The sequence below is a fragment of the Takifugu rubripes genome, chromosome 20 (assembly GCF_901000725.2).
Source record: "Takifugu rubripes chromosome 20, fTakRub1.2, whole genome shotgun sequence".
In the NCBI taxonomy this organism is placed as follows: domain Eukaryota; kingdom Metazoa; phylum Chordata; class Actinopteri; order Tetraodontiformes; family Tetraodontidae; genus Takifugu; species Takifugu rubripes.
In genome coordinates, this window is record NC_042304.1 from 6120822 (window position 1) to 6134040 (window position 13219).

The window sequence follows — 13219 nt, forward strand, 5'->3', positions numbered from 1 at the left end:
CGTCACGTGTCCACATTTAAACACACTACTGAAGTGAGAAAAAGGAACAGACTGAAGCCTTAAATGATTTAAGTTTACCAGATTTCCACATACAACAGTTGAATACCTAAAGAGTTTCGTGTCTTTAACGAGCTGAAGTACTTTTGGAAAAAAATTAATTAAAAAAAATGTAATTATCGTTTTATTTAAATGTTGGTACTCCTCTGACCACTAGAGGGAGCCACAACGAACATATGAGCTCAGCAGAAGCAAAACAAGCCTTAGATTTGCGCTATCTGCTGACTTAATGAAGGTTCAGAAATGTACAGACCGAAATTATTACAACTTTAGCCCTGAAGGCGTTTGTTTATCTAATTAAAACATCAGTCATCATCAAGGACCTATCAGTGATCAGGACTGTGACATCGGTGTGAAATTGTGTATGAATAAATGAACCATTGTTGAAAATCTGTCATCATAGTTTAATGCAAAAAAGATAAAGAGGCTACAAACCTTTTTATTTCTAAGTATTTTTAATTAAGGTTTCTCTTTAAAACAGTGTATTTTATTATATGATACAGTAAAAAACTGGATTTTGTTTTTTTTAATCCAGCACCAACTGTATTCATGCGGGAATTGTTTTTTTTGTCATTCCTTCAAATGTTAAATTGTGTAGTGTGATAAAATGTGTTGTCTGAATGAAAACGAGGCACATAAGCTTTTCATTCGTTCAGAAGAGTCCAGGATTTTTCCAATTAAAAAGAAAACTACAGTTCAGTCGCAGGACCCCATTCGATGTCGTCCGCTTCCTCCTCGTCATCATCGGAGCTGTCGCTGCCTCGGATCTGCGTGCGTCTGAACTGGATGGCTTCCTGGTGATGTGCCAGTCTGTCAGAGGGCAGCACAGATGGTTGAAGGTTAGAACTCGCCCCGACTGGACTTAAGAGAACCAAAGATGTCAAACAGAACAGAGCACTCACACGATGAACTGAGGAGCTTTCCTTTCTGCGGGCTCTGCCTGTGTGTCTGCAGAACGAGTCTGCAGCAGGAGCGAGTTCAAGACGGAAGAAAATACAAAAAAACCCACCATGCAGTTGTATTTAGTTTCATTTTTAATAAAATTCCACTTAAATGACATACTTCTCTAGTTACCTGTTGTAGTTTCTCCTCGATGGCGGCCAGGCTGGCATGTTGCGGGCTCTCAGGCCTCTCGGCGTACCGTAGCGACGGGTCAGGGGCTATAAAGTCGGGGGGTCCGTCCGATGGAGTGGTGGGCGGTATCACATCCAGAGCACTAAAATCTGAGTCCGTAAAGCTGCGATGAGCCAGCTCCTCTTCCTCCTCCTCGGCATCAGAGTGAGCCGGGCTGTAACTCTCCCGCCGGGGTGCCCTGGGCTCGGGTACGTGCATGAGCGGCGGGATTTCCCTGTGCACTGAATCCAGCGGTGGGCTGCGGCGCCCGGACGCAGGCTCAGAAGATCGCGCTAAAGCGGCTCCGGCCATCCTGGGGCCTCTGCTGGGATTTGGAGCGTTGTGACCAGGATAAGCCTCCTCCAGGTCCTCGTTGTCGGTGTAGGCCTCGCCGTCGGTGAAAGCCTCGCCGTCGGTGTCCTCCAGGTCGCTGGCGGCGCTGAGGTAGTCTGACTGGGTCTGGTCCAGAGCATCCAAGTCCTGTTCTCCACCGGTCTCCAACTGGAAGAGAAAAGAGCATTTCAGCTGAACCAACACATTAAAAAAAAGAGTGACGCATCACACGAGCACAGCTTTGATCTCACAACCATCCTACAGTCCTCAATAAAAGCCTTGATTGGTCATCAGTGTGTCAGGAAGAACTGGGGGTCGTACCGTCACTTCGGACACCCACACCGGTTTGGTCTGCTGGTGGCGGATCTTATCTTTCAGACTCTCGTACCAAGCGTGCGAGCCGGGCTGCAAGTCGATGCGTGCTGGAACGAAGTCGAAGGGAAAACATCAGGAGCTGCTTCAAACTGAACAACAAGGCCCGGCCCTGCTTCAAAGAGGTTTTTTTTAATAGAGTTCTGGTTCTGTCGCGTGTACCAGAGAAGAGGTGGCTGCAGTGTTTCCTCAGTTTGAGTGCTTGTGAGTACAGGCGCCTGGAGCTCTTGCTGGAGTTGGGGCTGTAGCGCTGTCTCATGGCCTTGACGTCCTTACGGCTGTGAGGGTCCAAGAACAGAACCATGGGGTGGTACTGGATGTAGTTCAGCCTCTCCACTGCAGTGGGCGTGATGTCCAGCAGAGGGTGCTTGTCCTGGGAGAGAGCATGACCTCAGCGTTAGAGGAGGTGGAACTAAAGAGACAGGACGGCAGCTCCGACTGTTGTTCACCTTCTCTGCGATCCTCCTCACGGTGTCCAGTTTAATGACCGTGGAGCTGCTGTCTGCTCCGCTGCGAGGAACCATCTCTGCGTTCAAACACAGCTCGCGTGAGGGGGAAAGGCTGCAGAAGCGATGTGAGCTCATTGAAGGAGAGCAGAAACTGACCTGCCGCTTCGTACTCGTCGGGCATCTCTCTGGCCAGTTTCTCCATGGCGATGTCATTGAGAGGACCCATGATGACAATGGGCCGCTTGAAATTAGCTGCAGACGTGCACGGTGGAGGGTTATGAGAGGGCGGTTTTTGTTGCAGAGATCGGGAGGTTCAGAAACCCACCTTCTCGGAGCAGGACCCTCTCATAGGCTGGGAATTTGCCCTGGATGGTGAGCTGCAGCAGGTCGTCGCGAGACCTGCGCACGTACTTTTCGTTCTTCTTGTTCCCTCTGAGGCCCCGTAGCTTCCAGAACTCGGCTCTCGGCCCCGACACCTGCCTCTCCCCGCTCCCCCTCTGTGTCTGCTCTAACCTGGCGAAGGTTTCAGCCCTGCGGAGGAAGAAACGGATGAAACCAACCCACCTGACTCTTGGTGACAGTTTTGAAAATGCAGCTTTCGGCTCCTGACCTGGTCTGGTTGGGGATGATGCCCTTGTCCATCTCATGCAGGTCGTTCCCCATGCGGACGGCCAGCCATTTACCCAGCTTCCCGCGGTGCATGGTGTCCACCACCCTGAACACCTCTCCTCTGGTGAAGCTCAGGCCGATGGGGCTGTCGGCATCATGGTCAAAGTGGGTGCGGATGTAGAAGTTATCGGCCAGGTTGGACTTTATGATCTTCTTATAAACTGAGGAGAGGCGAAGGTTAGGCCTGAGCCCAGCTTTCAGGGTTAATCCTCGTCGTTATTCCATCTTATAGACTCACTGTCCATCTTGTGCTGAGTCCTGATCTGAACCTGCTCCCCCTTTTTGACGTTCAGGAGGAAGTTGGCGGCCTCCTCTCTCGTGAAATGACCAAAATCTACGTTATTTACCTGAGGGAAGAAGGAGTACGTCATGAGACTCCCCCCATTGACGTTTCACGGATTTCATCCCGAATCCGTCTCACCTGCATGATCTGGTCTCCCTCTTTCATCCCCTGATCGTACGCCGGACTGTTTGGCTGGACCCCCCCGACAAATATACCCACGTCGTTTCCTCCCACCAGCCTCAGGCCGACGCTGTCCTCCTTCACAAACGACACGGTGTGCACGTCTGAGCTGTACCTGAGGAGAAAGAGACGGTGGCCATCAGCTCTGGGGAGGGGGGGGTCACCTCAGATGGTCACACAGGTTCATCTGACTCACCCTGGATTAGCTGATGGGTAAGAGTCTGGGGGCAGGGAGTAGATGGGCTCCTCTGCAGGTTTGGCTGGAAGAAGACACAGAAAAACAAGGATCACAATGAAACAAGTGACCCACAAAGTATCTAGCAACTAAATTCCTGAGTCAGGCAATGAAAGGCCTTTACAGTAGACAGGTGGGTTGCTCTTCACCGAAATCCCAGAGCGACCTGCTCCCATAGCAACGCGCGGGGCACTGTAATTACACATTAGGTCACATTTATTAACCCTGTCACATGCTACCGTCAGAGAGGGGGACTGAGGCCGTACCTGCGGTGGTTCTCCTCACGCTCAGAACTCCCAGACCTCCTGAGAGGTGCCAGCTGGTCCGAGTCGGAAGAATCTGGAGGAGACGGGGTCAGACTAGGGTCAGAATTCAGAAACATAAGGAGCACGAGCGCGAGGCAGCGGCGGAGACTGACCGTCGGGAGGTGGCGGTCTCATGGGAGACGGGGCTCGACGTGGCGGCTGGGGCTTGGCTTCAACCGGTAGGGGTTTGGCCTCAGGCAGGACTCTGAGAGGAACATGGACGTGGTGAGACACAAAACAACCACAAGACCTTTGTAATGTTGTACCAGTCTGAGATGGTTCGTGCTACGTCACCATGGCAACGTGGAAGGAACCCTGGTGATGTGAAGCATTCAGGTCCTTTCAGAGTCTGACCTCTGACCTCTCACCTGTATCTGGTTGTGGCTTTTCTGGAGTCGGTGCTCTCGGTGGAGCTCCTGCGGGGAACGGACGCGTAGCTGGCCCCCGAGTCTGACTCGGAACGAACTGAGAGGATGGATGAAAAAAGAAAAAGAGGGAAATCAACCCATCAAACCGCAGCACAGAATCCCTTCGGCAGCATCTGCGGTGATCTCGCTCACCTTTCTGAGGGGGGGCGCCAGCGGCGACGCCATCGGCGCTCCATCGCGGAGGCTCCACGGCGACCTCCGGCAGCACTCTGCAAGAGAAGAGAGGGAGGTGGGAGTGAGGGAGGAGGACAACACATCTCAGTTACGTCTGGAGAGGGGAGGGGTCCGTGGCTATATGATGATCATGGATGACAGTGAATATTCACCTTAGCGCCTCTGAGGGAAGCTCTCGCGCTGTAATCGAACAAAATTAACAACGGAGCAGCAAAAGTTGTGGCACTTTTCTTTTTTTTTTTGGTAGCTCGTGTTTGCTGATCAATTTGGACACGTTCGTACAGACAGACAGATCGGAGAGAGCAGATCCATAAAAAATAAGGATCTGCTGACAGATGTCTGCGTGGACAACTGTCGCAGGTGCAATCAACACTTGGCCACATACAGCAGAGGGACGGGTTCGTTGGAATTTACTTTTATTTCATTCGATAGCACAAACATCATCACCTTGTACACAGTCAAAATCAGAATTCAGACAAATCAAAAAGGAGCTTATTAATGAAAAAGAACCACAAGACAGTGAAGAGCTGAGGTCAGTTAAAACAGGTGATTAACAGTAACGTGTGTACAGTCTCGCTTGCCCCGGCCGTCACATCCAGTTGGGTGTTCGGGGAGGGGGTGGGGGTGGGTCTGGGCAGACCTTCATCTGTACCTGTATCTGCTGAGGGGGTCCTGGCTGTAGCTGGTGCTGTGCCTCTGAACAGACACCGGGTTCTCGTCTGACTCCGACTCGGAGTCTGAGGACGGAAACAAAAAGAGACCAAAGAAAAGAGATAAAATAACAAGTCCAAGCACATGAACATTAAATGTCCCACGCGAGCACGCACAGACCTGGAGGCGGGACTCTGACGGGAGAGTTGACCCTCCTCGGTGGGTCGGAACGCACGGTGATGGGGGAGTTCCTCATTCCGGCCTGGGGCAGATCAGGCAGAACCCTGTGGGGGGGGGGGGGGAATTTGACAGTTCTGATGTTTCTGGTGAAACGACCAGCAGCCGGAGGCGGGTTGATCTGCTCCCTTACTTGTATCTGCTGTCTGCGTGGGGTGGGGGGGTGACACTGCGGTCGGAATCCGACTCCGACACCGGCTTGCGAGGTCGCGAGGCGGAGGAGGTGGGTCGCGACGTGGACCAGGTGGGGACTACAGGTGAGGACCGAGGGTTTGGCAGCGTGGACACGCCGGACAGAGACCTGGAAAAGAGTTCCAAAGCAACTTCTCAGCACCTTCCAAGCAACCTGGAAGTCCACATGGAAAACATCTGTTTAGGCTGTTTCCACATAACTGGATTTCCTGGTCAATTCCAGCCCTGTAGATTCCCATCAGGGATCTATATGATGAAGGGTTTACAGTGTGCTTTGGGACTGACTTGTATTTGCTGGAGTGATCCCTCACATCTGGACTGGGTCTCCTGACGGGTGCCGGGGAGGCGCTGCGGTCGGACTCGGACTCAGACGGAGCTAAATGATCAATAAGTAACAGAAGCAAACATTATTCCGCCTGTTTCCACTGGCTCAGCGCTGTTGCACCAGCCCTAACAGCAGCTTGTCATTGTTGCAGGACTTTGCCTTGCAAACAGGTATTTAGACTGCAGCTTTTTCTTTGCTTACATCTTGGAGTGTTTACATGGGGGAAGCAGGCAAATCTTCCCCATATATTTGCAGATGGAGGTACACGTTTACTGAAAGGCTGCAGCAGCTAGCTACTGAGGGGGAACTCATCCACAGGCTGCCTGACCTGGAACTGGTGGGTTTTCTAATTTGTAGCTTTTACCCCCCAAATGTATTGTGTATTCTGCCTTTCAGCTATTGATATAAGAGTAAATCCACACATTTTGTCTTCACTTATAGCTCAATAAACTGAGTATGCTGGCCCCAACTTTAGCCATTACTGTCATAATATAACGGTGCACGTGAGGCGAGAGGCAGGACTAACGTCTGCGAGGTGCGTAGGTTCTGGGGGGAGGTCGGCTCAGCGTGGAGCGCACTGGTGAGGAATCCCGAGACTTGGCTGGAGGAGGTTCGGCTCTTGTTCTGGGTTCAAAAGGGAAAAGCAAGAATCAGAAATGCAGGGATTTGAATGGCTTTGCTGCTACCAGCAGCGTACCTGCGCGTGCGTTTCTCTCTGTGGGGTGGCCGGGACGTCCTCTGAGGCGGGACGTCCTCGTCAATGTCAGAAATTTCTGGAGGAGGCAGAAAGCGAAACTGAAACCAGTCCTCCACCAGTTCCCCCGACACCCCCCCTCCCGGCCCCGCCCTCTCGTCTAATCCTCACCCTCTAGTTCGGAGCTGCTGTTGCGGCGGTGGTCCTCCTCGCTGTTGGGGGCGCTGTCCGCCACCTCTGGGATGCTGACCAGGAACTTGCGGTCGTCCCTGAGGACCATCATGGTCAGCTTGCCCCGGCTCTTTTCCACCAGATGTTTGGTCTCCAGCAGGGAGAGGTTCTCCGTCGTCATGCCATTGATCTGAGGGACGGCGACAAATCATTTAATAATGAAATGAATTAACCCGAGCAGATAAACCGTAAATCTTCCCCCCGGTCGCTAACATTCACCTTCAGAATCAGGTCTCCTTCCTGCAGAGTTCCCTCCTTGGCAGCCAGCCCAGTTTCCGTCATGTGCTTGATGAAGATCTGGCTGCCCAGCTTCAGTCCGTACTCTGGAGAAGGAAAACCTGGGTCAGAATTCCTGCTCCTGCCCCTCCTCGCATCACACTTCTCCCTCCCCAACTCTCACCATCAGTGATCTTCTTTTTCCTCAGTGTGGTTCTGATGGGCTGATGGGAGGCCTCCTGATGGGGCAGCCTCTTGTACCCCGACGACATCAACGGCAGCGTGTTTCCGTGCCCGTTGCGGTCCGGCGTGTTGCTGCGGGCGCGGGGACGGTAGCGGGGGCCGTCCCGGTTGTCGCTGTCGTCGGAGTAGTGCCGCGTTCGTCTGGGCGGGTCCTGCTCCAGCAGGTTGGAGTGGGAGGCGGCTCGAGTCGGCCTGGTGGTCGCCGGGATCTGGATCTTGCGAGGGCGTTTCACAGTCTGCAGAGGGAAGGAGGGAACGCTCAGACGGCAGCGACGGCACCCGGGTTCAAACCCGGCGTCTCCCCGGTACTCACCACGTTAGCGGTTTTGCCGCAGGTCTTAAGGATCTGAATGGTGTAGTTGGAGTAAACGTTCTCCATGGAGACGCCGTTGACCATCACAATCTGGTCTTTGGTGCTGGAGGACAAACAACAACACGTGATTCATATTTAGGGCGGAAATTAAAGACGGCAACGTTTCCAGAGGTCCTGAAGCCCACGTGGGGGGGAGTCTGTCCACGTGTGTTCAGACCCCTTCAGATTCTGGTCCCAGGCTCGGTTGCACAGCGTCGGCACTGTGGGTGTGGTTTTAGTGTGGTGAGGCGCTGCTACACTGTTGATCCTTGCACCTGGTGCGTGATCCATTTTTACAACCCACTCCAGGCCGAATGTACGTGTCGTGGAGCATCAAAATAAAGCCGTAAATATCGATCAGGAATGACTTCACTGACTTACAAGAGCCGTCCCATGGCGGGTCCATTTGGCAACACGTCCGACACCACCAGCGTCGTGTCTCCGTTGTCTGGGTTGGGCTTGTCTTTCCCTCCTGATATGGCAAAGCCAAACCCGAATTTGGGGTCCTGCAATTAGAAGAACACGACGGGGGTGAAATCAGGGCGTGGAGAGGTGACGAGTCAGCGGGCGCGAGGTGAGCGCGTGTGGGAGATCCAGTACAGAGATAGAGGCAGAAGGAGCACATTCCTCCATCTGAGCTGGGACCGTGCACAGACCCAAGGGCGTGTCGCTGTAAATTCCTGCTGGATTCTCGGCTGCGTAACCGAAGCCCTGGAACTTCGTTATCGAGAAGAGAACCCGGCCCCCGTTCTCATCTGGGTCCCCGAGCGTGGACCGAACCCATTGGCGGGATCTTCACCCCTCGTGCTCCTTCAACATCCACGCCCGTTTCAAAGCAAACACACTCAGAGTCTCCTGAGCAAACACTGACCTTACTTAGCGTTATCGTGTGTTGCTCCCATATCGTCAGCTCCTCCATGTTGGCTCTCTGCAAAAGGCAGAAAAAAATAATTCAGAAGAGTAAACGAGTGATCGGTGCTAATAAATAATCACGGCCATTACAGCTGAGCCCGAGCTGCCCGGACGAGCTGGTGCACGACTCAGACTGATCTCAGCATGTTTCTACTGGTCTGAATCCTGCCTGACAGGTATGGAGGAGGGGCTACTGCATGTGTGTAGGCTCCTTAGTGCATGTAGTATTTACAGTGTAAAACACCCTGTACATTAAGCACACACACACACACACACACACACACACACACACACACACACACACACACACACACACACACACACACACACACACACACACACTAATAATCATAGCTGACAGCTGTAAATTGACAGCATAAATGATATTCTGCATTAAAAATGATATTTCAGTATCCAAACAACAACAGATTAACATGCGAGTCGTGGCCGACACACACGCTTGGACACAGCAGTTCTGCGTCTGGATCTCTAGACGGCGGCACAGCTCCAGCCTTCAGGCTGGAGAAGCTGCGGAACAAGTTCCTCATCACAATATTCCGACCGAACGCTTCCTCTCGCAGAACGGCGATTTTATCTCAGCTACTGGACCCCGAAAGCAGCCGAGTAAACCCGCTGCTGAAGATCTGGAAGCTTCCGAGCTGCAGGGTCAGAGGCGTAGAGGCGCTGTCGATGGATGGTGATGAAGAGCCTGGAGTTTGCTCAAGTGCACATGCCAGCGAGGAGCGCGCGTCCAAATGCTACATCAACAACCAGAAGAGCTTAGAAGACAGACAACATTTTTCTGATCACGTGTATCAGAGTTTCAGTCTCCAAGGAGAAGTCAGGGAAATATCACTTTCATTGACTCCTCTACTATGATCAGGACGGCTGAACTGGCAGTCGTGGAAATCTATTTAGAATTTCTCTTCAACGGAGGGCCGTCTCTGTTGAAATCTGATGTTTAACATTTCAAATTCTCCGTCAAGTAGAAGAGTCATAAATTGCAGCTAAACACTGGCCAAAATGGCTTTGTGACCAAACTTTGCCACAAAAATGCCAGGCTGGCTGGTTTCCTCGAGGCGCACACACAGGTGCACTCTGGGTCACCTGTGGACAGTGGATCGTTTGTCCGAGCAGGTTAATCATAAACATGATGGTTTGAAACAGAAAGCACCGTAACTGAGCCGAGTAGATTTGGTGACACCTGAAGTTGTTTTTCTCAAATCGCAAAAAAGAAAGCTGGAGAAAAAGAACGTCCAGTCCAGAGCTGTGACACCTCAGACACACCTGTGGGTTTCATCAGAGCAAACCGACACTGGTTTACTTCCTTTGTTCTGTTTTAGCGGCTACGCTTCCGCTCCTTTCAGATGACACTAGCATAGGAAGACTTGTGCTTTGTCTTCCTCTGTCTCCACTTACCACTTGGTCTTTAAACCTCACTTCCATTCCCCACGGGGCTCTGTGAGCTGAGCAGCACACCTGTGGCCTTAGACGCTCAGTAAACAGCCTGTTGTTTTTTTCCAATCCGCTCGATACAAAGTAACAATAAATCAATCGGATCCGTCACGGTTGTCCAACTCCAGCTCCGTCCTCCTCAGAGCTCCGCATGGATGCTGGAAACCTGATCTCCTGCTGCTCAGAATCTCCTTAAACTCTCTTGTTTCTTCCTTGATGGGGACAACGGAGAAGCAAAGCCCCGAAGAGAGACTGCACCTGGAGCACTCCTCCCCCACTGTCACGGTTTCTATGGCCCTTCAGTAAAAGTGGATTTAAGGTGGAGCGGCGCTGCAGGAACTGCACGCAGATGTCGGAAGATCTGTGCATCTTTAACACGAAGGTACAAAGTTCTGTCGTGGATTAACTGCAACAGCGCTTATTACTATTAAAACTATGGCTTTAATAGATAACCAGGAAAGTCCAACAAAAATGCAGTTTATGAAATCAAGGAGCTTAAATCAATCAATTAATATGAATACAAGAGGTTAGATCAAAGAATTAGTCAATTGCTGCCTGAAAATAACGATGTTTTAAATGAAGCAGCCTGGGAAACTTGGAAATGTTGAATGTGCTGCTAATAAACATTTCTAAAAAACCTCAGATCTCTGAAAAACTGGACGCGTTGGGCTGAAACCCCCTATGGTGAGAGACTGTGAGGCTCTGTGCTGAGGGAGCAGCAGAAAGAGTGACCCAGGCCGGTCCAGGGTGTTGCTACAGCGTTTCCACTTACGGGCACCACCAGCAGCGGAGGTGGAGGCTCCGAGGGCAGAGAGCCAAAGTGCTTCAGCAGCTTCATCCTCTGCTTCAGATTCATGGCGACGTTGAGAAAAATATTATTAAAAAAGACAGGGAAAAAGTTTTAAACAGAACTCTGATTTCTGCTGACGAAGGTGGACGACAAAAACCCGCAAGAAAAAGGTCGAACGCAGATAATCTAACTTAAAATAAACAAGCAACGTGGGGGGAAAAGTCCTCTCATGCGTCCATCGGTCCCGTTTTTCCCTGTAGTTTGGGATCATAAAGTCAGGTCCACTTGCTCCCACCGTCACTGGTGTGTGTGTGTGTGTTTCAGTGAAGTGGTGGTGTTTCCCACAGGGCAGCAGCAGGTCTCCTCCAGGCTAAGTTTCAGTCTACTGGGTGCTATGGTTACTGTGGGGAATGAGAGCACTGGGCTGTTAATAATTGAAGGGCTGTTTGCTTCGCTGCAGGTCTGCTCGCTCCCAGTAAAGTTTCCTGGGTTCCTGCACAAGTAGTTTCCAGAACGCCGCCGCGTAAACATCCGCCACTGGCGTGCACGACGTACGGCCGCGCTCACTGGTCCCACAGTGGGGCAGAGATGCTGTATCCCATTACAAATTCTGGCACCCAGCAAGTCTTGATGAAGCTGAATTTTAGGCGTGACCATAATGGAAAACAGATGTCTGATGTGGTTTCTGTGTGGCAGCACAGTCGGTCTGCCCCTGTTCAATTATTAACCGGACTAAAACATCAGAACGACTGACAACCGCTCCCGTCACCAGTGCAAACACAGCTCGAGCATGTTCCCCTGTAGTAGCTGAACAATCACTCATTCATGTGTCAGGACGGACGTGTGCACGTTCCAGCACAGGGTGGCGGAGAGCTCAGAGGCCCAGGTTTGACGCGACACAGAGGTGGAATTCCTTAACGCTGCCCCCTTCCAACAAGCAACTCTTGTAAAGATTAACAGGCGAGACGCTCGTAAAAGCGATATCAGCTCTGAGAGCTGAAGGAGCAACAGTCCAGAGGTTTGCAGAAGCTGCAGAACGGAGAGCAGAACCCTGGAGCTTCCGCTCTCCGTGGAGCTCCTCGCAACACACAGTCAACAGTGAACTTACACAAGTTCCTCCTCAGATGTGTTTATTTCACCCCCGTTAAGAATTAAACCAAACTGACTGGAAATTGGAATAACAATAGTGCAGCTACCCAGAGGTTAATGAAGCACGTTTCTGAAATCTAATCGTGAATGTCAAAATAATCAGAAGTGGGTGATTTTTTACATGTGGATAATGAGATTATTCCAACCTGTCGCTTCTTTTAAAACTTTAGATGCCGTTTGGCGTCCCTGAGGCTACTACCTGAAATGATAAACATAAAGTTAAATTTATGTTCTTACGCAGAACAATATGTGTTTATTACTAACAACACGTATCCAGAAGGGATGAAAAGATAGAGATAAATAGACAAGAGGTATTTATCATGAAATACAACCGGAAAGACCCTGAAATAAAACCTTTGCTCAGGTTGTGAGAATATCATATCGCCATATAGAGAGAATAACGCAGCTATTTGAGAAATGAAGGGCTGAAACTATGGTGAAACTTTCTGACAGGCAGGTAGAAACTTGTGAGGTGGAACCATGTGGAAGAACCAGTAAGGTAGGAAGCAATAAAGAGAGGGAGGGAGTGGGGGGAGTAGAATAAGCAACTACTACAACCATCTGAGTAATTCCATCATTAAATGCACAAGAATTTCCATGTGTTGATAACAAAAGTAATGAACAGAAATGAGACGTGCTCGCCTATAACTCCCACATAACTAATGAAAAACCTAAATAAATACAGCACAAATGGAACCTGTCCTGAACGTTGCAGCTAGCCAGTAAGTTCCATCTATAAATTCTCAAAACTAATACTTTTGTGAGCAGCTAACACCCCAGCATTTTAAACAAAGACACCATTTCTCTCTTTAAAAACAACCCACTGGAAACATTTCGGCCTCACTTTCTCCCCCATCAGCGCAACATGGACAGAACCATCACACTTGGGAACATCAGGAAATGAAGCGAACGCACCTGGAAACTGTGTCCGCCTGCCGGAACTGTTCTTCTACACTCAGTGGGTTCGACAAACGGTGGGAAATCCAACCAATTATTCTCTTTTGTTTCTCTCGCTTTACTTCGGCTTATATGGAAGTTGGGAAGACTCTCCTAAATCTTCCTGAGTACAGGTGTGAAGGCGTGGCCAAATACAGGTGAGTTTCATAGCGTCATCGCGCTGGTGTTGCAATAACCGGAAGTTGGTCCTCTTTCTTAAAGGATCCGCCTCGTTTTT

General features: G+C 50.7%; 1 protein-coding gene across 6 annotated transcripts; it reads right to left on the reverse strand.

Moving 5' to 3' along the window:
• Positions 1-440: 440 nt before the first annotated feature.
• Positions 441-13169, reverse strand: tjp3 (tight junction protein 3). 6 transcript variants are annotated; one of them, XM_011614698.2, is made up of 31 exons: positions 12961-13169; positions 12192-12244; positions 8611-8667; positions 8121-8245; positions 7701-7803; positions 7329-7623; positions 7148-7251; positions 6869-7058; positions 6701-6776; positions 6530-6627; positions 5964-6054; positions 5620-5787; positions 5430-5533; positions 5251-5335; positions 4557-4633; positions 4365-4461; positions 4110-4201; positions 3958-4030; positions 3816-3883; positions 3653-3716; positions 3415-3571; positions 3232-3340; positions 2935-3154; positions 2650-2855; positions 2481-2576; positions 2325-2401; positions 2038-2248; positions 1825-1925; positions 1132-1671; positions 960-1018; positions 441-867 (listed from the first exon to the last, which is right to left on the reverse strand). In XM_011614698.2, exons 3-31 carry the CDS (start codon positions 8656-8658, stop codon positions 747-749), a joined length of 3855 nt encoding a protein of 1284 aa, XP_011613000.2. In that variant the 5' UTR covers positions 8659-8667; positions 12192-12244; positions 12961-13169; the 3' UTR covers positions 441-746. The 6 variants fall into 6 exon arrangements, with proteins under 6 accessions (XP_011613000.2, XP_011613001.2, XP_003974133.2 ...); XM_011614699.2 differs by lacking the exon at positions 12961-13169 and adding an exon at positions 12870-12940; XM_003974084.3 differs by lacking the exon at positions 12192-12244 and having other exon boundaries at positions 12961-13168.
• Between the last annotated feature and the right edge of the window lie 50 nt (positions 13170-13219).